The sequence below is a fragment of the Rhinopithecus roxellana genome, chromosome 12 (genome assembly GCF_007565055.1).
Source record: "Rhinopithecus roxellana isolate Shanxi Qingling chromosome 12, ASM756505v1, whole genome shotgun sequence".
Taxonomy (NCBI): Eukaryota; Metazoa; Chordata; class Mammalia; order Primates; family Cercopithecidae; genus Rhinopithecus; species Rhinopithecus roxellana.
In genome coordinates, this window is record NC_044560.1 from 104,680,610 (window position 1) to 104,703,504 (window position 22,895).

Below are 22,895 nucleotides of genomic sequence, written 5' to 3' on the forward strand. Positions count from 1 at the left end.
CCCTCCTCCCTCAGACCCAGGAGTCCATACTCCAGCCCCTCCTCCCTCAGACCCAGGAGTCCATATTCCAGCCCCTCCTCCCTCAGACCGAGGAGTTCAGACCCCCAACTCCTCCGTCAGACCCAGGAATCCAGGCCCCAGCCCCTCCTCCCTCAGACCCAGAAGTCCAGACCCCCATTGCCTCCTCCCTCAGACCCAGGAGTTCAGACCTCCAGTCCCTCCTTCCTTGCACTCAGGAGTCCAGACCCTAGACCGTCCTCCCTTGGACCCAAGAATTCAGACCCCCAACCCCTCCTCCCTCAGACCCAGGAATCCAGGCCCCAGCCCCTCCTCCCTCAGACCCAGGAGTCCAGACCCCCCCAGTCCCTCCTCCCTCAGACCCTAGTCCCTCCTCCCTCAGACCCAGGAGTCCAGACCCCTAGTCCCTCCTTCCTTGGACTCAAGAGTCCAGATCTTAGACCCTCCTCCCTCGGACCCAAGAGTTCAGACCCCAGCCCCTCCTCCCTCAGACCCAGGAGTCCAGGCCCCCAGCCCTCTCCACCCTCAGATCTTCAAATGGAATCTGGGACCAGGCACGGTGGTACACGTTTGTAATTCCAAGGCTTTGGGAGGCCAAGTGGGAAAGATGGAGCCTAGGAAGCCGAGGTTGCAGGGAGCTGTGATTCTGCTATGGAAATCCAGCCTGGGTGACAGACCGAGACCCTGTCTTTAAAAAAAAAATGAAAAAAAAAGAAACTGGGCCCCCAGCCTTGTTTGTGATACCCAGGAGTCCTGCTCTCAGGATTTAGAAGTCCAGAATCCCAAGTTCTCAGAGAACCAGGCATCCAGCCCTCTCCTTCATCATGGCGAAAAAAATCCCTGCACCCAGACCCTGATATCCAGATTAAGTCCCTGGTCAAAAGACCACACATTTCCCCGATGGCTATCCACCTTGCCTTGCCACGGTCTGTTCTCATCCCTCTCTCTGTCCTTCATTCCTCTCTGACATCTTTCTCCCAGAGTAACTGCTAACTTCCAGTCTAAGTCTTGCTGAGGAAGAAGAAATACCACCTCATGATTCATCTTGGATTGACCCGAGCCTCCCTCCACCTTGTTTAAAATGCCCCATTCCCGGAGACCTTGCCCTGTGCCCAGCCCTGGGCTGAGCAATGCTGACCAGGAAGCAGTGATCACTGCCCCACAAGGGCTCACCTTCCAGTAGAGGAAAGAGATCTGTCCCTAGATAGTGATGACCCAGAGTGGGCATGGCTGGGGTAGGGAATCCCAGGGGGCTACAGGAACCCAGAGTGGGCACCTCACTCAGCCTGGGAGGTCAGGGAGTGCTTCCAGGAGGAGGCGATGTCTGAGCTGAGACTTAAAAGATGATGAGGCCAGACGTGGTGGCTCGTGGCTATAATCCCAGCACTTTGGGAGGCTAAGGCAGGCGGGTTGCTTGAGCTCAGAAGTTCAAGACCAGCCTGAGCAACATGATGAAACTCCATCTCTACAAAAAATTTTGGAAAAATTCGCCAGGCATGGTGGCACATGCCTGTAAGTCCTAGCTACTCGGGAGGCTGAGGTGGGAGGATGGCTTGAGCCCGAGAGGTCAAGGCTGCAGTGAGCCAAGATTGCACCACTGCACTCCAGCCTGGGCAACAGGGCAAGACCCTATCTCAAAAAAGAAAAGAAAATTTTTTAAATGATGAAAAAGTATTCTAATGGACAGGAGGCTTGAAAGAATGTATCAGGGTCGGGCACGGTGACTCACACCTGTAATCCCAGCACTTTGGGAGGCCGAGGCGGGCGGATCATCTGAAGTCAGGAGTTCGAGACCAGCCTGGCCGACATGGTGAAACCCCGTCTCTACTAAAAATACAAAAATTAGCCAGGCATGGTGACAGGCAGCTGTAATCCCAGCTACTCCAGACACTGAGGCAAGAGAATCACTTGAACCCGGGAGATGAAGGTTGCAGTGAGCTGAGATCACACCACTGCACTCCAGCCTGGGCAACAAGAGCGAAACACTGAAAAAAAAAAAAAAGAAGGAAGGGAAGGAAAGGAAGGAAGGAAGGGAGGAAAGGAGGGAGGGAGGAAGGGAGAGAGAGAGAGATTGTGAGAGAGAAAGAAAGAAAGAATTATCACAGATTTAGTTCCAAGCAACAGATGCCACCTCAGGGACAGAAAGGGAATTTATTGAGAGGATATGGGGTCGCTTACAGAATCCCAGGAGTGAACTGGGGAATCAGGATTGGAAAGTGAGCAGGAAGGATCCTGGCAGCTGGCCAGCAATGGTAACCCAGCCACAGTGACACCACAGAACCGGTCTGATGAGGCCATGGTGGTGATGGCCACTGGACACTAGTTGTCTCGCTGCCTCTGCTGCCCCAGAAATAGGATATGGCTGCTCTTCTCATTCGCTGTTGCTGGTAATAAATCACTTAACAACTTAGCCGCAAATGACAGCAATCATTGCATTAAGTCTCATGGTCGTTGTGGGCTGGGATTTGAAGAAAGGCGTGGCTGGTTTGTTTTGGCTCAGGATGCAAACAAATGGTGCAATCAGTGATGCTGGCCGCAGGGTAGCTGGGGGTGCTGGACAGGTGGGCATCTCTCTGTGGTCTTAGGGCCTCCCCCACCATGTGGTCTCTGCACTGGCCAGGTTGGGCTTCCACACAGCATGGCTGCCTCAAGGTAGTCAGACTTTATATGGCCACTGAAGACCTAGGCAGAAGCTGCATGGCCTTTTCTAGCTCATTTTGGGAGTTCCGCAACTTCACTTCAGCTGAATTCCGTTGGTTGCATGCAAGTCACCAGACTACACAGATTTGAGAGGAGGGTGCCATAGACCCCACCTCTTGATGGAAAGAGTATCAAGCTCTGATTGTAGAAACACATGTGGGATGAAAGAGACTGTTGCAACATGGTGAAACCCCATTTCTACAAAAAAAAAAAAAAATTAACTAGGAGTGGTGGTGCACACCTGTACTCACAGCTACCCAGGAGGCTGAGGTGAGAGGATCACTTGAGCCCTGGAGGACGAAGCTGCAGTGAGCCATGATCATGCCATTGCACTCCAACCTGGGTGACAGAGCAAGACCCTGTCTCAAAAAGAAAAAAGAAAGAGATTGTTGTAGCCCTCTTTGGAAAATAGAATCTGTCCCAGCTGCCATGTGTGGCTGGAAGAGATGGCCAATTCCTGATATTCAAAAGTGTGGAAGGATTTGCCAAGTGTGGAAGGATTTGCCAAGCTAAAGTCACCTTAGCTCCAACAGATGCAGGAAAGCAAACATCCATTCTTGTTGACTTCAACAGAGGGCCACAGAGGCTTTCAGACAGTAGGAATTTCCTTAAATGTGGGAAAGGGCTGCAGATGCTAGGTGATCCTTCCCCCAAAATATCTACTATAGCCTACTCCTTTGGTTTTTTGTTGTCGTTGTTGTTGTGTTGTGTTTTTGAGACAAGGTCTCACTCTTTCACCCAGGCTGGAGTGCAGTAGCACAATCTTGGTTCATTGCAGCCTTGACCTCCCCAATTCAAGCGATCATACCACCTCAGCCTCCCAAGTAGCTGGGACTACAGGCACACACAACCACACCCTGTTAATACGTATTTTTTGTAGATACGGGGTTTCGCCACGTTGTCCAGGCTGGTCCCAAATTCCTGGATTCAAGCGATCCGCCTGCCTCAGCCTCCTAGAGTGCTGGGATTGCAGGTATGAGCCACTTTACCTGGCTTTGAATGTTCAATATCAATAGACCCTTTGCAGAAGTTCTTATCGAAACTCTCCCTGCACAACCATCTCTCGTTGTACAATCAAAAACGCATTCACGCTGCCACCCAAGACAAAAAATTTCAATAGTTCCATTTTCCAGATCTGAGACTGGAATCAGGGAAGAAACGTTCCCCTCCAAATATGTCATTCTCCCCACATTCCACAAGCTGTGAGCTAGTTTTAAAGTTAATCGTCACACACTGTGCGAAAAATAATGGGAAAAAGGTCAAGAAAAGATAAGTCAGCTGGGCACTGTGGCTCCCGCCTGTAATCCCAGCATTTTGGGAGGCTGAGACTGGTGGATCATCTGAGGTCAGGGGTTCGAAACCAGCCTGGCCAACATGGCGGAACTCTACTAAAAATACAAAATTAGCCAGGCATGGTGGTGTATGCTTGTAATCCCAGCTACTTGGGAGGCTGAGGCAGGAGAATTGCTTGAACCTGGGAGGTGGAGGTTGCCATGAGCCGAGATCGTGCCATTGCACTCCAGCCTGGGCAACAAGAGTGAAACTCAAAAACAATGAAAAGGTAAGTCTGGCCAACCGTGGTGGCCCACACCTGTAATCCCAGCACTCTGGGAGGCCGAGGCAGGAGGATCGCTTGAGCCCAGAGTTTCAGAAAAGATAAGCCTTGTTACTTAAAATATATGAGGATATACACCTGTGACAGCATGGATGGAATTAGAACTTTTTTTTCTTTTTTCTTTTTTTTTTGAGACAGAGTCTCTCTCGTTGCCCAGGCTGGAGTGCAGTGGCCGGGTTCACGCCATTCTCCTGCCTCAGCCTCCTGAGTAGCTGGGACTACAGGCGCCCGCCACCACACCCAGCTAATTTCTTGTATTTTTATAGAGACGGGGTTTCACCGTGTTAGCCAGGATGGTCTTGATCTCCTGACTTCGTGATCCACCCGCCTCGGCCTCCCAAAATGCTGGGATTACAGGCATGAGCCACCGCACCTGGCCTTTTTTTTTTTTTGAGACCTAGTCTCGCTCTGTCACCCAGGCTGGGGTGCAGTGGCGCAATCTAAGCTCACTACAACCTCCACCTCCCAGGTTCAAGCAATTCTCCTGCCTCAACCTCCCGAGTAACTGGGATTACAGGCACCTGCCACAACGGCTGGTTAATTTTTGTATTTTAAGTAGAGAGGGGGTTTCACCATGTTGGCCAGGTTGATCTCAAACTCCTGACCTCAGGTGATCCACCCACCTCGGCCTCCCAGAGTGCTGGGATTACAAGCGTGAGCCACCATGCCCGGCCATTTTTGTATTTTTTGTAGAGACGGGGTTTCGCTATGTTGCCCAGACTGGTCTCAAACTCCCGGGCTCAAGCAGTCGTCCCGCCTCAGGCTCCCAAATTGCTGGGATTACAGACATGAGTCCCTGCGGCTGACCTGGACCTCAGCTTTTACCCTAAGTGAGGCAGAAGTCATGGGAGGACCCTGGGGCGGAAGAGTGACATGAGTTGACTCATATTTAAAAGGAATCCCTCAGGCTGTTTTGTGAGAATAAATTACAGGCGACAAAGGCAGATGATGGTACAAGACTAGTTTCTGCAAGTCTCCAAGGGCCATGGCTGCTGTTTGGGTGTTTCTGACTTTTCTCCTTCATACACGTGCCATAGAGTTCTCCTTCCTCACCTAGAACCTCAGATGGTTACGTTTCTTTCTTTCTTTCTTCCTTCCTTTCTTTTCTTTCTTTTCTTTCTTTCCTTCCTTCCTTCCTTCCTTCTTTCTTTCTTTTTTCTTTTTCTTTTTTTTTTTTTGAGACAGAATTTCACTCTTGTTGCCCAGGCTAGAGTGCAGTGGCAAGAGATCAGCTCACTGCAACCTCCACCTCCCGGATTCAAGTCATTCTCCTGCCTCAACCTCCCGAGTAGCTGAGATTACAGGCGCACGCCACCACACCTGGCTAATTTTGTATTTTTAGTAGAGAGGTGGTTTCACCATGTTGGTCAGGCTGGTCTCGAACTCCTGACCTCAGGTGATCCACCCACCTCGGCCTCCCAAAGTACTGGGATTACAGGCGTGAGCCACTGCGCGCAACCTCAGCTGGCTGGGTTCTTGAGGGAGGTGGAAGAGGGGGGTGGCTGCTGAGAGGGCATGTACCAGGGTCCAGCCCAAACAGAAGGTGCACAGGCCGGGGACAGAAGAGCTAAGGAGTGTGTGTCGGTGCTCACGGTGTGTGAGCTTGACAGCAGCTGGGACTGTCTTGGAGCGCTGCCGCATTCCCCATGAGTGAGCTTGTATTATGTACCCTGGGATGCTCCAGTCTGGGTGGAATCTGCACGTGAGCTTGTGTGCCTTGCGAACCTTCCCTGAGCACCTGCACTGTGTCTGGTCTTGTGCTGGGCGGGATACCCAGGGGAGGGGCCCTTAGCTCACCACAGTGATCAAGACATCCCTGGTCCTGCACTCACAGGCTCACAGTCCCCAGCCAGGGACCCTCAGAGTGTGCAGGGCTGAGGTTGGAGAGCCCAGAGGGGGAATCTGACCCAGCCAGGGAAGGCAGAGGGGACTTCCTGGAGGAGGGGATGGTACAGCTAATCCTAAAGGTAATCTTTTCCGATGTAACAGTTGCTCTCTAGGATGGACGCAGTGGCTCATGCCTGTAATCTCAGCACTTTAGAAGGCAGGAGGATCACTTGAGCCCAAGAGTTGGAGACCAGCCTGGGCAACATAGTAATACCCTGTTTCTATTACAAAAAATAATAATAATAATAATACAAAAATTAGCTGGACATGGTAGCACAAGCCTGTAGTCCCAGCTACTTGGGAGGCTGAAGTGGAAGGATCGCTTGAGCCAAGGCGGTCGAGGTTTCAGTGAGCTATGATTGCGCCACTGCACTCCAGCCTGGGTGACAGAGCGAGACCCTCTCAAAAAAAACAGAAAAACAAAACACGTTGCTCTCCTGTGTGACCAATACATAAAGTAACCTTGACCAATCTAATAACTCCCAGGCTGACCTGTAATCCAAGCCTTCTCTGTGTGTCAGAGCAGGCAAAGCCCAGATCCAGGGTTACCCCAACCCCCAGGCTGATGAGAAGCCTGGGGAACCTCTCCCAGTGTGGCCAATGACCCTCCAACCTCCCACGTTCTGACCACTGTCCCGGGCAACTAGTGACATCTAGTGGGGGGTTTTGTCCCAGTCTGACCTGGCCTGTAGGGGCCTTGGGCGGTCGGACCTGGGACCCACCCTTCCTAGCAGTAGCTGGACTCCTCCCCCTTCCCGCAGGTGCCCTGGCCTCTTCCCCTGCCCTCCTCACCTGCTCCGGCCAGCCTGACTCCTCCCCTACCCACAAGGTTGGGAGGGAATGAAGGAGAGAGCAGGAAGGAGGAAGGGAGGGTGGCATTCCTGGGATTCCCTGGATAGGGGGAAGAGTGGGAGGGCCTTCCATGGGTAAGCAAGCGAGAGAGCACCCCGTACCCCACCCCCAGCCCCATTATCAAAGCCGTCTAGGAGGAACTGGATTTGAAGACCATTGAAGATAAAAGATTAAACTGGTTGACTCCAGGCTACTGGTCAGACGAGGAAAGCAGCCCAGAGCACTGACCACAGGGGAAAAGATCTCCGGGCATACTGGGAACAGCTGCTGGGGGCCACTGGTCAGGCTGCGGGGGTCACTGGTTGGACTGGGAGAGGCCAGTGCAGGCCACTCAGACGGCACGCTTGGGGCCATTAGTTACACTGGGAGAGGCCATCGCAGGCCACCGGTTGCAGTGGGGTCGGCTGGTTAAAATCGACAATGCCAGCCTAGGCTGCTGGTCACAGTGGGGACGAGTCCCCAGGGCCCGTGGTCAGAATAACGGGGAGAGGGTCCGGGATTGCCTGGTGAGAGCCCAGCTCGGGTCACTGGCTACACTGGTCCATCAGGCCTCCCCTCTGCGGGCGCTGGTCAGTAAGCCTGGACAGTCCTGGGCTTGGGGGCGGAGGAGCCCCGAGCCTGGCCCCGTGCACTGGGAGGTCCCCTCCGGGCAGTGGGAGGTCCTGGCCCCGCGCCCGGGCTTGATGGGGACAAGGGGGGCCTGGAGGGCGGGGCGGGGCTGCCGGGGGCGGGGCCTCTAGCTCCCAGCCCCGCAGCGGCCGAGCTGCAGCCGGGACTCAGTCGCCGCCGCCGCCGTGAACATGGAGCCCCCGGACGCACCGGCCCGGACGCGCGGGGCCCCGCGGCTGCTGTTGCTCGCAGTCCTGCTGGCTGCGCACCCAGGTATGGCTCGGGCTGAGGGCAAGGTGGGACTCGGGGGAGGCCCCTGGGGACCCCGGGAAAGCAAGGAGAAAGGGCTTTACCCTGACCCCAGGAAGCAAAATGTGGGGACCCCAAGAAGGAGGGATATGGGAGTGTTGGAAGGTACACCTTCCAGTGAGAGATCTGGGGACAGCCGGGCAAGAGAGCTGGGGATACCCAGGCGGTGGATCAGAGACAACTAGAGAAGTCAGCCCCCTTCCCACTCAGCACCCTGGAATCTGCGTGCCACCTGTCTCCTTCCTCAGACCCTGGAATTTGGGCCCCCAGCCCCTCTTTCCTCAGACCCAGGAGTCCAGGCCTCCCGTGGCTAGAATGGCTTCCCCCAGGGCACAGAGGATCAAAACCCCAGGGCTTCCTCCCTCAAAGGTTCTCAAATTCTAAGAGGTCCAGGGACCCCTTAGAGAAGCGAGGACCATGTTTCCCCACACCAGCGATCCGTACATATTTAGGAGTTTCCAGAGTCCAGTATAAAGAACCCGCCTCCCTCAGGAAAAGGCTGGAGCACCAGCCCCGGGCAGTGACAGTGGAACAAAGTGTTTCCAAGTGACAGGCCCCCTTTCTGGGGCCTCAGCTACATTTACACACCTGCATGGGCATGGCGATAGAAGGAGAGGAGGCCCTGGGTGGGGGGCTGGGGACACAGGGACAGAGAGATGAGAGAGATTGGGGAAGAGAGAGGACCTCTCTGCCTCCACTTGCTGTCTGCAGCTCAGACCCAGCCTTAGGCACCAGCCTGGCCCCCATCACCCCTCCCTGGGGACAAGCTGGGGCCAGAGGTGAGTGCCTGGGAATCCAGGCCCGTGGCACACTCATGGTCAGTAGTGGGTCCCCAGGGGTGGGGCTGGGCCAGACTGAGCGGAGAAGGGAAGGGAGTATCTAAGAAGCACTGAGAGCTGATGCCAGGATGCCAGACCAGAGGGTGAGGGAGGGTGGTGGTTTTCCTACAAGAACTACTCCACCAGGCCCCAGCCTCCTCTTCCCTCTGATCCCAGGAGTCCAGGCACTCAGCTTCCCAAGATCCTGGGCCTCAACCTTATCCTGTTGCGAGATGACTCACCTTATGTCCCATTTGCTGTTGTATCAAACGGAGAGGGGGGCCAAGAGGCGGTTGGGGGCTCTGGCTCCAGGCCGGGCAGGTCTCAGCCAGCCTGTCCCTCCCACATTCCTGAAACCTGCCCAGCCCTGTCCCCCCTCACCACCCCCACACACCTATCCCGCCTAAGCTCCGGGCCCAGCCGCAGCCCACACCCCAGCCCCTCACTCATGGGAGAGAGGAAGAGACCCAGGGACTGAACGGTGCAGGTGCAGAGAGAGAGGCAGAGACAGGGACAGAGATGAAGACCCAAGAGGAGAGACACCCAAGAGGTGGAGACAGGGATGGAGAGAGACATTTATCCATCATCATGGAGGTGGACCTGCCCAGGGTGCTGGAGGCAAATGACTGAGCCAGGCCTGGCCCTGCCCTGGGGGGGTGGCATGTGCTCTCTTGGGAGAAGCAAGGGTCGGTGCAGTATTACCCCAGAGCCCTGTGCAGCCCAGAGGAGGAGCCCTGAGCTCTGCAAGTACAGGGAGGGCTGGATTTGAGACCCAGAGATGCAGGGAGAAGGGATGGAGGGTGAAAGGATCTTAGGGAGGAGGGGCTGGGGGCCTGGACTCCTGGGTCTGAGGGAGGAGGGGCTGGGAACCTGGACTCCAGGGTCTGAGGGAAGAGGGGCTGGGGGCCTGGACTCCTGGATCTGAGGGAGGAGGAGCTGGGGGACTAGACTCCTGGGTCTGAGGGAGGAGGGGACAGGGGCCCAGACTCCTGGATCTGAGGAAGGAGGAGCTGAAACCTGGACTCCTGGGTCTGAGGGAGGAGGGGCTGGGACCTGAACGCTTGGGTCCTGGGGGAGAGAGGACCCTGTCTGGAGGGCTCTTCCTGTTGGTGTGGTGGACAATAGCTCAGTTGCCCTCTTGCAGATGCCCAGGCGGAGGTGCGCTTGTCTGTGCCACCACTGGTGGAGGTGATGCGAGGAAAGTCTGTCATTCTGGACTGCACCCCTACGGGAGCCCATGACCATTATATGCTGGAATGGTTCCTTGTGAGTGCTTGGGGCTGGGGGGCCTGGAGTCAGGGCACAGCAGGGCAGCAAAGGTTCATTCTCTCATCAGTGCCTAAGATCTGTAGAGATCCACCAAGCCACATTCCTTATTACAGATGGGGTCACTGAGTCCCACTGAGGAGAAGGGATTTGCAAGGTGCCCCGTGTCTGGGCACAGCTGAGTCTAGAATGACGTTGACCTGCTCTGGACTGTGGGCTCTTGAGAGAGAGAACAGGGACAGACACCAAGAAAGCAGGAGAGGCTGGGTGCGGTGGCTCATGCCCGTAATCCCAGCACTTTAGGGGGCCCAGGCGGGTGGATCACCTGAGATCAGGAGTTTGAGACCAGTTTGGCCAACATGGCAAAACCCCGTCTCTACAAAAATACAATAAAAAATACGGTAGTCCCAGCTACCCGGGAGGCTGAGGTAGGAGAACTGCTTGAACTTGGGAGGCGGAGGTTGCAGTGAGCCAAGATCGTGCCACTGCACTCCACCCTGGGCAAAAAGAGCAAAACTCCATCTCAAAAAGAAAAAGAAAGAAAAAAAGAAAGCAGGAGACTTGAGGGGTCAGGGAGGACTAACGAGGAGAGAAGGCTAGGCACGGTGGCTCACACCTGTAATCCCAGCACTTTGGGAGGCCTTGGTGGGTGGATCACGAGGTCAAGAGATCAAGACCGTCCTGACCAACATGGTGAAACCCTGTCTGTACTAAAAATACAAAAATTAGCTGGGCATGGTGGTGCGTGCCTGTAGTCCCAGCTACTCGGGAGGCTGAGGCAGGAGAATCCCTTGAACCTGGGAGGCGGAGGTTGCAGTGAGCCGAGATTGAGCCACTGCTCTCCAGCCAGGTGACTTGTCTCTCTCTGCTTGAGAGACAAGCGGAGAGGGAGAGACGGAGAGGAAGAGGGATGGGACCGGAATGAGATGGAGAAAAGGAGACAGGAAAAATCAAGAACTGATAGGGAATGGGGGCAGAAGGTGGAGAGGGATAGAGGGACAGAGGGACCAGGGAGATCTATAACAAGAGAAAAAGAGGCAGAGCCAGGAGCTGCAGAGAGAAAGGGCCCAGAGAGAGAGAGAGACTGAGGAGCACTGGGACACCCGGAGCTGAGAGCCTCCCCTGTGCCCTCAGACCGACCGCTCGGGAGCCCGCCCCCGCCTGGCCTCCGCCGAGATGCAGGGCTCTGAGCTCCAGGTCACAATGCACGACACCCGGGGCCGCAGTCCCCCATACCAGCTGGACTCCCAGGGGCGCCTGGTACTGGCTGAAGCCCAGGTGGGCGACGAGCGAGACTACGTGTGCGTGGTGAGGGCAGGGGCGGCAGGCACTGCTGAGGCCACCGCACGGCTCAGCGTGTTTGGTAAGTGTCCACAGACATCCGCCGAAGGGAGGCAGGCAGGGAGGGGCACAGGGCAGGGGCTTCTGACGTGAACGTCTTTTTCACAGCAAAGCCAGAGGCCACTGAGGTCTCCCCCAACAAAGGGACACTATCTGTGATGGAGGACTCTGCCCAGGAGGTACCTCTCGGGTGAACCTTGGTCCCGGGGTCCTGGAGGAGGAGGGAACAGGACCCTGGACTCCTAGGTCTGAGGAGGAGGGGCTGGGGACCCCTTGGTAATGAAGGATGAGGGGCAAGGCCCGGCGAGGTGGCTCATGCCTCTCATCCCAGCATTTTGGGAGGCGGAGGCGGGCAGATCACCTGAGGTCAGGAGTTCCAGACCAGCCTGGCCAACATAACGAAACCCCGTTTCTACTAAAGATACAAAAGTTAGCCAGGCACGGTGGTGTGCAACTGTAATCCCAGCTACTCGGGAGGCTGAGGCATGAGAATCACTTGAACCCGGAAGGCAGAGGCTACAGTGAGCTAAGATCACACCACTGCACTCCAGCCTGGGCCACAGAGCAAGACTCCGTCTCAAAAAAAAAAAAAAAGAAAAGAAAAGGAAAAAAAAAAAAAAGGAGGGGCAGAGGAGGAAGACTCCTGTGTCCTGGGAAGGAGAGAGCTGGGGGACCCAGAATCCTTAGTCCCTGGAGGATGGTGCTGGAGGCCTGGGCTCTTTAGTCTGAGGAGTCAGGGACTAGGAATTCAGACTCCTGGGTCCTGGGAGAGTCAGGAGTTAGGAGCCCGGCTCCTGAGTCTGAGTGGCAAGAACTGCTGAGAGAGGAGCCCCGACTTCAGAGTCCTAGCTCCAAACCCATGGCCACGCCTGTGTCTGCCTCAGATCGCCACTTGCAACAGCCGGAATGGGAACCCGGTCCCCAAGATCACGTGGTATCGCAACGGGCAGCGCCTGGAGGTGCCCGTAGAGATGAACCCAGGTGAGCAGCGCAGGAGCTCGGCGGGATGTGAGCTGGGGTGGGTGGCGGGACTGGGGCCTGGCTGACTGCCTCCTCCCCTAATCTCTCCCAGAGGGCTACATGACCAGCCGCACGGTCCGGGAGGCCTCGGGCCTGCTGTCCCTCACCAGCACTCTCTACCTGCGGCTCCGCAAGGATGACCGAGATGCCAGCTTCCACTGTGCTGCCCACTACAGCCTGCCCGAGGGCCGCCACGGCCGCCTGGACAGCCCCACCTTCCACCTCACCCTGCACTGTGAGTCTGTGCTGGCCTTTGACCTCTGACCTCAGGCTCCACACCTCATGAGGCCTGACCCTCCACCTGGTGGCCTCACACTCCCCTGTGACCCTCCACCTCCCTACTTCATGCTAAAAAATGTGCTAGTGCTGGCCGCTGACCTCTGACCTCAATTGGTCACACAAGCGCCATCATGACCTCTGACCTTCGACCTCCACTTAGCACCCTGGACCCCGTGGAGTTTATGACTAAATGGTGCTTTACACTCTCTCACACTGAATCAGTTCCCCCTGTGACATCTGGCTCCAAGTCTCACACTGACCCGTCGCCTGTACGGACCTCTGACCCTTGACCTATACTCACAGTTTATTTCAACCTCTGAACTCTGGCACTTTGCCTCAGAATAAGTGTGAACCTGAGGCTTGAAACCTATGACCCCTAACCTTTGACCTGCCATAGCCCTCTACTGGGATGCAGGACTGACCCATCGCCTGTCCTCTGGCCTTGACCCTTCCCCTGGTCACGATTCCCATCTCCTTGCCCTTCCCTTAGATCCAACGGAGCATGTGGAGTTCTGGGTGGACAGCCCATCCACTCCGGCAGGCTGGGTACGCGAGGGTGACACTGTCCAGCTGCTCTGCCGAGGGGACGGCAGCCCCAGCCCGGAGTATACGCTTTTCCGCCTTCAGGTGACCCACCCAAGGATCCCTCTGGGATCCACCCCCCAGCCCCTGACCTCTGTGACCTACTAACCTGCATAACTTCTAATGTGGGACCTGGGAGGCCCCTGGCTTAGTCACCACCTGATCTGGTGGCCCACGAACTAAAAGGACCTCTGACCCCTGATTTGAGAGAGTCAGGACTTAGCATGCCACCTGACTTGACAAACCCTGACCACTGATTCTGGCTTAGCATGACATTAACCTAGTGGCTTCTGACCTAGCATAAGCCCGCTGAACTAGGGTGGCTTCTGAGCCTGGTTCCTCGTCTCCTGTCTCCCAGGACGAGCAGGAGGAAGTGCTGAATATGAATCTCGAGGGGAACTTGACCCTGGAGGGAGTGACCAGGGGCCAGAGCGGGACCTACGGCTGCAGAGTGGAGGATTACGACGCAGCAGATGACGTGCAGCTCTCCAAGACGCTGGAGCTGCGCGTGGCCTGTGAGAGCCCTGGGGGAAGGGGCAGGCAGGAGGGGCCCTGGCATCAGTGCCTCTGCACCCTCCTCCCCACAGCCCTGAAGTTGCTCTGTCATCCCAAACGGTCTGCCTTCAACCCTTTCTCTGCATTTCTTGTGTTTTGGGGTTTTGTTTTGTTTTGTTTTTTCAGATGGAGTCTCGCTTTTGCCGCCTAGGCTGGAGTGCAATGGCGCAATCTTGGCTCACTGCAACCTCCACCTCCCAGGTTCAAGCGATTCTCCTGATTCAGCCTCCCAAGTAGCTGGGACTACAGGCATGTGCTACCACACCCAGCTAATTTTTTGTACTTAGTAGAGACGGGGTTTCACCATGTTGGTCAGGCTGGTCTTGAACTCCGGGCCTCAGGTGATCCACCCGCCTCAGCCTCCCAAAGCGCTGGGATTACAGGTGTGAACCACTGCACCCGGCCTTTCTCTGCATTTCTGTGGTATTTGTCCTGGTTCTCTGAATATCTGCCTCCATCCCCTCTAATCTGTCCTACACAAGGCAGCCAGAGAGACCAGAGAGCTCTCTTTTTTCATTTCTTCTAATATTTTTTTTTTAGAAATAGGATCTCGCTCTGTTGTCCAGGCGCGAGTGCAGTGCCATGATCACAGCTCACCGCAGCCTTGACCTCCTGGGCTCAAGTGATCCTCCCGCCTCAGCCTCCCAAGTAGCTGACACCACAGGTGCTCCACCACACCTGGCTAAAATTTTTTTTTTTTTTTTTTTTCAGAGACAGGACCTGGCTTGCTGTGTTACCCAGGCTGGTCTCGAACTCCTCATGCGATCCTCCTGCCTTGCTCTCCCAAAGTGCTAGGATTACAGGAGTGAGCCACCACATCTGGTCAAGAGCTCTTTCCATAGCACAAACCTGACCCTCCTCTGCTCAGAATCTGTCATGGCTCCCCAGTACCCTTGGGAGAGAGCCCAGGTGTCTCACCACAGCCTTCGAGGCCCACCTGGCCAGCTTCGCCATTAGCTGATCCTTCTCCCCAGTCAAGGCTATCTCCTCATCACCCCCCAGGCTCCTCTGGTTCCCACCTTCACTGCCCATCCTCCCCTACCGTCTGTTTCTAACCAATCCCTTGAATCCCAGGCTTCTAAGAACACTTTTCAGTTCACTTTTATCCAGACCCTGGGAAAAGGCTGTATTCTCCCTTAGCACTTCTTGCATATCCCTTCCTGGGGTAGACCCTGCACCAGACGCTGGAAACACATCTGTGAACAAGACAGGCCACCCCTGTTATTTCAGTAGGGAAGACAGATGGTAAATGCTAACAGATCCCTTTCAGTAACAATAGTGTATCTACAGGTGATACCACCAGTGAGAGAGAGCGGGAGAGGGGATTATTTTAGGTGATGGGTGTTACAGTCTGCTTTCCTGGGAAGCACATTCTGATTTGGATGTTTTCAGGCAAGAAGTTTATGGGAAGTACCCCGGGATCCACACCTCTTGGATCTAGGGAGGTAAAGGAAGCAAGATTTAGCAAGATTTAGAAGTTGGACTGAAGTCTAAAGAAGGCCTCGGGCTGGGTGCAGTGGCTCATGCCTGTAATTCCAGCACTTTGAGAGGCTGAGGCAGGAGAATTATTTGAGCCCAGGAGTTCGAGGCCAGCCTGGGCAACAGAGGGAGACCCCATTTGTACAAAAAAAAAAAAAATTTAAAATGAGCCAGGCATAGCGGCACACTCCTGTAGTCCCAGCTACTCAGACGCCCAGGTGGGAGGATCACTTGAGTCTGGGAGGTTGAGATTGCAGTAAGCCAAGATTGTGCCACTGCACTCCAGCCTGAGCGATAGAGAAAGACCCCGTCTCTGGAAAAATAAAAATAAAAAAGTAGGCCGGGCGCCGTGGCTCATGCCCGTAATCCCGACACTTTAGGAGGCCGAGGTGAGTGGATCACCTGAGGTCAGGAGTTAGAGACCAGCCTGGCCAACATGGTGAAACCCCCTCTCTACCAAAAGTTAGCCGGGTATGGTGGCAGGCGCCTGTAATCCCAGCTTCTCAGGAGCCTGAGGCAGGAGAATCACTTGAACCCAGGAGGCAGAGGTTGCAGTGAACCGAGATCATGCCATTGCACTCCAGCCTGGGTGACAGTGAGACTCTGTCTCAAAAAAAATAAAGAAAGAAAGAGGGCCCTCGGTCAGCCCCACAGGGCACTTGGAATCCAGAATGGCCCTTCACAGTTGTCCCCAGTTGGGGTGAGGGGGGCTGGGCCTTAATCGCCCCTACATCAACCAGTCCTCAGAGGTGTGCTAGCCTTAGGCAAGGGGCTCTCAGCAGCTGAGGCAGTTCCCAGAGAGGGCTGACAGCTGCGGGCTGACAGCTGCCATCCTTCTCAGCAGCTGGTGGAATAAGTCCTTCCATGCTGTAGGAAAGATCTGGGTGTCCACAATAGGGTAGGTCAGGGAAGCCTCTGAGAAGAGATATTTGAGTGAGAAACCAGAGTGGACTCAGAAACGCAGAGCGGCCAGGCACGGTGGCTCACACTTGTAATCCCAGCACTTTGGGAGGCCAAGGCAGGTGGATCATCTGAGGTCAAGAGTTTGAGACCAGCCTGGCCAACATGGTGAAACCCGGCTCTACTAAAAACACAAAAATTAGCCAGGCATGGTGGCTGGCGCCTGTAATCCCAGCTACCCAGGAGACTGAGGCAGGAGAATCCGGGAGGCGGAGTTTGCAGTGAGCTGAGATTGTGCCACTGAACTTCAGCCTGGGTGACAGAGCAAGATTCTGTCTCAAAGAAAAAAGAAAAAAAGAAAAAAGAAAAGAAACGCAGAGAGCTACAAGAAGAACACTGCAGACAGAGTGAGCAAGTGCAAAGGCCCTGGGGCAGGCCCCAGTTTGGTCTGCTCAAGAAAAACAGCAAGACAACAGGGTAGCTGGGAGCACAGGAGTAGGGGAGAGTGGGAGATGGTTCAAGAGGTGGGTGAGGGCCAGACCAGGCAGCATCTTTTAGGCACCCTCAAGAAGTTTGACCTGGATGCCAAGAGTATTGGGGAGCCACTGCAGAGTTTTATGCAGAGGGGAGGGATGACCAGCGGGTTTTTTTGTTTGTTTGTTTGTTTGTTTGTTTGTTTTTTGAGTCAGAGTCTCCCTCTGTCACCCAGGCTGGAGTGCAGTGGCACAATCTCGGCTCACTGCAACCTCCACCTCCCAGGTTCAAGCAATTCTCCTGCCTCAGCCTCCCCAGTAGCTGGGACTACAGGCACGCGCCACCATGCTCAGCTAACTTTGATTTTTAGTAGAGACGGGGGTTTCACCATGTTGACCAGGCTGGTCTCGAACTCCTGACATCAGGTGATGCACCCATCTTGACCTCCCAAAGTGCTGGGATTACAAGTGTGAGCCACCGCGCCCAGCCTGACCAGTAGGTGTTTTAAAGAGATCCCTCTGGCTGCTCAGTGGAGGATGAACAAGAGGGAGGAGCAGGCTAGTGAAGAGGTGGTCGGGACAGTCAAACCTGGGGCCAGAGATGGAAGGAAGCAAGAGGATCCGTCCTGAGAGCAGACTAGATAAAGACCTGTGAGACCAGGAGCAGGGGCTCACATCTGTGATCCCAGCGCTTTGGGAGGTCAAGACAGAGGATCACTTGAGGCCAGGAGTTTGAGACCAGCCTGGCCAACATAGCAACACCTTGCCTCTATTCAAAAACAGAACAGAGGATGGACAAAACTTTGCAGAAAAGATGTTTGGGGGTAACAGGGAGGTGACCCCAAGGGTTGGGGTTTGAGCAAAAAGTTTGGGTGCTAAAGACACAGAAGGGACACCTTCCACACCTAAGGTTATTCATTAACCTTGGGCTCAGATGTCAGCTCTGAAGAAAAGTAATTGACTTGGGCATGTATTTTGGGGTTAGACTGCTAGATTGTTGGTTGGAGAGTCTAGATGGGAGAATGGAGATTTCATGGAGATGGGGTAAGCTAGGAGGAATACTTGCTGTTCTCTGCTTCCAACTGTTCATTCATGTTTGCACCCGCAGTGGCCCCTGGAGAGCCCCTAATTGAGTGGGTGGGGGTCTGGGAAGAGTGACAGACTGTCCCCCACTGCAGATCTGGACCCCCTGGAGCTCAGCGAGGGGAAGGTGCTTTCCTTACCTCTAAACAGCAGTGCAGTCGTGAACTGCTCTGTGCACGGCCTGCCCACCCCTGCCCTGCGCTGGACCAAGGTGAGAGGGAAAGGAGCCCCCTCAGGCCCCGCACTCGCACCCTCCTCTCTCCCCTCGCTCCTCGCCCTCTCACAGAGTCCTCCTCCTCCTCTGCCCTCCCCAGGACTCCACTACCCTGGGCGATGGCCCCATGCTGTCACTCAGTTCTATCACCTTCGATTTCAATGGCACCTACATATGTGAGGCCTCCCTGCCCACAGTCCCGGTCCTCAGCCGCACCCAGAACTTCACGCTGCTGGTCCAAGGTTCAGGGGGCAGGGAGGGGGTGGGCTTGGATGGGGACAGTGTGGGGTGTGGGACCTGGACAAACAGGACGAGTCCCTGAGTCCTTGGCTGGGGTCTCCGTCTTCTGCTCGATTCCTCTCTTCTCTCTCTCCCTCCTCTCCCTTCACTTTCTTTCCATCCCCACCACCCACAGGCTCGCCAGAGCTAAGGGCAGCGGAAGTAGAGCCCAAGGCAGACGGCAGCTGGAGGGAAGGAGACGAAGTCACACTCATCTGCTCCGCCCGCGGCCATCCAGAGCCCAAACTCAGCTGGAGCCAACTGGGGGGCAGCGTAAGGGACCTTCTTCTCCACCCTGAGCCCCCTCTCACTCATCCAAGTATCGCATCCTCCTTTCCACTTCCTGGAAGACTGGACGTCTTTCACCTCTGCCCTCACCCCCACCCCTTGACCCCACCAGCTGGGGCCTGATCGGAGCCTCCACAGCCCGCAGAGCCAATCCCCGGACAGCAGGGTTGGGTGAGCAGCTCTCTGACCCTGAAAGTGACCAGTGCCCTGAGCCGCGATGGCATCTCCTGTGAAGCCTCCAACCCCCACGGGAACAAGCGCCATGTGTTCCACTTCGGCACCGGTGAGTGACTGAGGTGGTGGCAGAGGAGCCAGGTGTGGGGCAGACAGAGCTCACTGCCTGACTCGTGCCTCTCTCTATCCTGTCCCTGCAGTGAGCCCCCAGACCTCCCAGGCTGGAGTGGCCGTCATGGCCGTGGCCGTCAGCGTGGGCCTCCTGCTCCTTGTTGTTGCTGTCTTCTACTGCATGAGACGCAAAGGAGGCCCCGGCTGCCGCCGGCGGCGGGAGAAGGGGGCTCCGTGAGTGGCGTGCTATCTGCAATGACCACCATAGCTTAACCCCATCCCTACCCTCAACCCCAAGCTCAACCCATAACCAACCTCAACCACATCTTATCCTCCACCCTACATCCCACCACATCCACCTCCATCCCCAAGCTATCCTCATCCCCAGCTATAGCCCCAAACCCAACCCAGACTAATCCACAGCCATCCTCAACCCATCCTCATCCCCAGCTACAGCCCCAAACCCAATCCCAGACTAATCCACAGCCATCCTCAACCCATCCTCATCCCCAGCTACAGCCCCAAACCCAACCCAGACTAATCCACAGCCATCCTCAACCCATCCTCATCCCCAACTACAGCCCCAAACCCAACCCAGACTAATCCACAGCCATCCTCAACCCATCCTCATCCCCAGCTACAGCCCCAAACCCAACCCAGACTAATCCACAGCCATCCTCAACCCATCCTCATCCCCAGCTACAGCCCCAAACCCAACCCAGACTAATCCACAGCCATCCCTGACTCCATCCTCATCCCCAACTACAGCCCCAAACCCAACCCAGACTAATCCACAACCATCCTCAACCCATCCTCATCCCCAACTACAGCCCCAAACCCAACCCAGACTAATCCACAGCCATCCCTGACTCCATCCTCATCCCCAACTACAGCCCCAAACCCAACCCAGACTAATCCACAGCCATCCCTGACTCCATCCTCATCCCCAGCTACAGCCCCAAACCCAACCCCAGACTAATCCACAGCCATCCCTGACTCCATCCTCATCCCCAGCTACAGCCCCAAACCTAACCCCAGACTAATCCACAGCCATCCCTGACTCCATCCTCATCCCCAGCTACAGCCCCAAACCCAACCCAGACTAATCCACAGCCATCCCTGACTCCATCCTCATCCCCAGGTACAGCCCCAAACCCAATCCCAGACTAATCCACAGCCATCCTCAACCCATCCTCATCCCCAACTACAGCCCCAAACCCAACCCCAGACTAATCCACAGCCATCCTCATCCCATTCTCATCCCCAACTACAGCCCCAAACCCAATCCCAGACTAATCCACAGCCATCCTCAACCCATCCTTATCCCCAACTACAGCCCCAAACCCAACCCCAGACTAATCCACAGCCATCCTCATCCCATCCTCATCCCCAACTACAGCCCCAAACCCAATCCCAGACTAATCCACAGCCATCCTCAACCCATCCTCATCCCCAACTACAGCCCCAAACCCAACCCAGACTAATCCACAGCCATCCTCAACCCATCCTCATCCCCAACTACAGCCCTAAACCCAACCCAGACTAATCCACAGCCATCCCTGACTCCATCCTCATCCCCAGCTACAGCCCCAAATCCATCCCCAGACTAATCCACAGCCATCCCCAACTACAGCCCCAAACCCAACCTAGAGCCATTCCCAAATCCATCCCCAAGCCAAAATCAACACCATCCCCTCCCTAATCTCCTCTCCTGCCCCTAGTTCAGTCTCATCCCCAACTCTATCCCTGTCTCCAATCCCAACCCTACCCCCAATCTCTCCTCAGCTCCAGTCCATAACCCCCTTCAAATCATCCCCATCTAAACTCCTCTCCAGCCCTGGCCACATCCCCATCCTCCCCAACCTCCAGCCCCAACACCCATCCCCCTGAGCTCACCCTTAACTCCAGTTTCTCCTCCAATCCCATCTCTCACCATCCAGCCCTCACCTAGCCACTTCCCAACCCTAGTCCCCCACCATCCCGAAGCCAACTTCACCCATGTCCCCATCCCCAATCACTCTTGTCCCCATTCCTGACTCCAAATCCAACCCCTAAGCCTCCTCAAGCCCCTCCTCATCTAACCTTGTCTCCAGCCCTAACCACATGGCCATCTTCACCTCCAATCCGTAACCATCCCAGACTGATCCTAAAACCAACTCCAGCTCCATTCCCATCTCCAACCCTAATAGCATCTGCATCCCCATGCCCAACCCTAACCCCAGTGCCATTATCAGCCCCTACCGCATCCCCATGCCATCTCCACCCAGCACACCCCCATCCTCACCTCCATCCCCAGCCACATCCCAGCCCCACCCACCCCCATCCTCAGTTCTTCCCCCTGCCGTGTGCACCTCCAACACGACGCCTCCACCCGATGCCTCTTCCCCGCAGGCCGCCAGGGGAGCCAGAGCTGAGCCACTCAGGGTCGGAGCGGCCAGAGCAGACCGGCCTTCTCATGGGAGGTGCCTCTGGAGGAGCCAGGGGTGGCAGCGGGGGCTTCAGAGACGAGGTGGGTGAGGGCCTGGGCAGCCTGGTGAGAGGGACCTGCTGGGCAGTGGAGCATGCCCGTGGGCACAGGCTGACCTCTCCATCCGCTCCCCAGTGCTGAGCCAAGAACCTCCTAGAGGCTGTCCCTGGACCTGGAGCTGCAGGCATCAGAGAACCAGCCCTGCTCACGCCGCACCCGCCCCCGCCTTCCCTCTTCCCTCTCCCTGCCCAGCCCTCCCTTCCTTCCTCTGCCGGCAAAGCAGGGACTCACAGCGGCTGCCTGCCTCTGGGAGGGAAGGAGAGGGAGGGTGGGTGGGTGGGAGGGGGCCTTCCTCCAGGGAATGTGACTCTCCCAGGCCCCAGAATAGCTCCTGGACCCAAGCCCAGGGCCAGGCCTGGGACAAGGCTCCGAGGGTCGGCTGGCCGGGGCTATTTTTACCTCCCGCCTCCCTTGCTGGTCCTCCCACCTGACGTCTTGCTGCAGAGTCTGACACTGGATCCCCCCGCACCCCGCCCCTGGTCCCGCTCCTGCCCCCGCCCTACCTCCACCCCACCCCATCATCTGTGGACACTGGAGTCTGGAATAAATGCTGTTTGTCACATCAACACTATCCTGTGGCCAGAGCTTCCTCTGGGAGTAGGGAAGGGAAGAGCGATGCAGGTGATTCCCCCCTCTCAGCTGCCCCCACGTCCACCCCCTTGCAAGACCTTGGAAGAAGTCTGATGTCATGGAGAAAGAAATGAGACAGGGTTGGGCACCATGGTTCATTCTTGTAATCTCAGTGGTGGTGGCTCACGTCCGTAATCCCAGTACTTTAAGAGGCTGACACTGGAGGGTGACTTCAGGCCAGGAGTTCAAGACCAGCCTGGGCAACATATCGAGACCCCATTGCTACAAATAACAATACTAATAATACAAAAATTAGCCAGGTGTGCCTATAGTCCCAGCTATTCAGGAGGCTAAGGTGGGAGGATTCCTTGAGCCCAGGAGTACGAGGCTACAGTGAGCTATGATTACGCCATTGCACTCCAGCCTGGGCGACAAAGTGAGACTTCATCTCTAAAAAAAGAAGAAAAGAGGCTGGGCGCGGTGGCTCAAGCCTGTAATCCCAGCACTTTGGGAGGCCGAGACGGGCGGATCACGAGGTCAGGAGATCGAGACCATCCTGGCTAACATGGTGAAACCCCGTCTCTACTAAAAATACAAAAAACTAGCCGGGCGACGTGGCGGGCGCCTGTAGTCCCAGCTACTCGGGAGGCTGAGGCAGGAGAATGGCGTGAACCCGGGAGGCGGAGCTTGCAGTGAGCTGAGATCTGGCCACTGCACTCCAGCCTGGGCGGCAGAGCGAGACTTCGTCTCAAAAAAAAAAAAAAAGAAGAAAAGAAAAACAGGCCAATCTCGGTGGCTCACACCTGTAATCCCAGCACTTTGGGAGACCAAGGTAGACGGATCACTTTAGGTCAGGAGTTTGAGACCAGCCTGGCCAACATGGTGAAACCCCGTCTCTATTAAAAATACAAAAAAATTAGCTGGGCATGGTGGCGCCAGCCTGTAA

General features: G+C 55.7%; 1 protein-coding gene across 1 annotated transcript; it reads left to right on the plus strand.

Moving 5' to 3' along the window:
• Window positions 1-7,802: 7,802 nt before the first annotated feature.
• On the plus strand, window positions 7,803-21,948 carry BCAM (basal cell adhesion molecule (Lutheran blood group)). The gene is made up of 15 exons (XM_010377516.2): window positions 7,803-7,954; window positions 9,953-10,074; window positions 11,209-11,437; window positions 11,524-11,594; window positions 12,300-12,396; window positions 12,488-12,670; window positions 13,205-13,341; window positions 13,655-13,811; window positions 17,882-17,997; window positions 18,101-18,242; window positions 18,416-18,552; window positions 18,706-18,850; window positions 18,942-19,086; window positions 21,244-21,361; window positions 21,455-21,948. The coding sequence occupies exons 1-15, from the start codon at window positions 7,873-7,875 to the stop codon at window positions 21,458-21,460; spliced, it is 1,887 nt and encodes a 628-aa protein (XP_010375818.1). The 5' UTR covers window positions 7,803-7,872; the 3' UTR covers window positions 21,461-21,948.
• The last annotated feature ends 947 nt before the right edge of the window (window positions 21,949-22,895 follow it).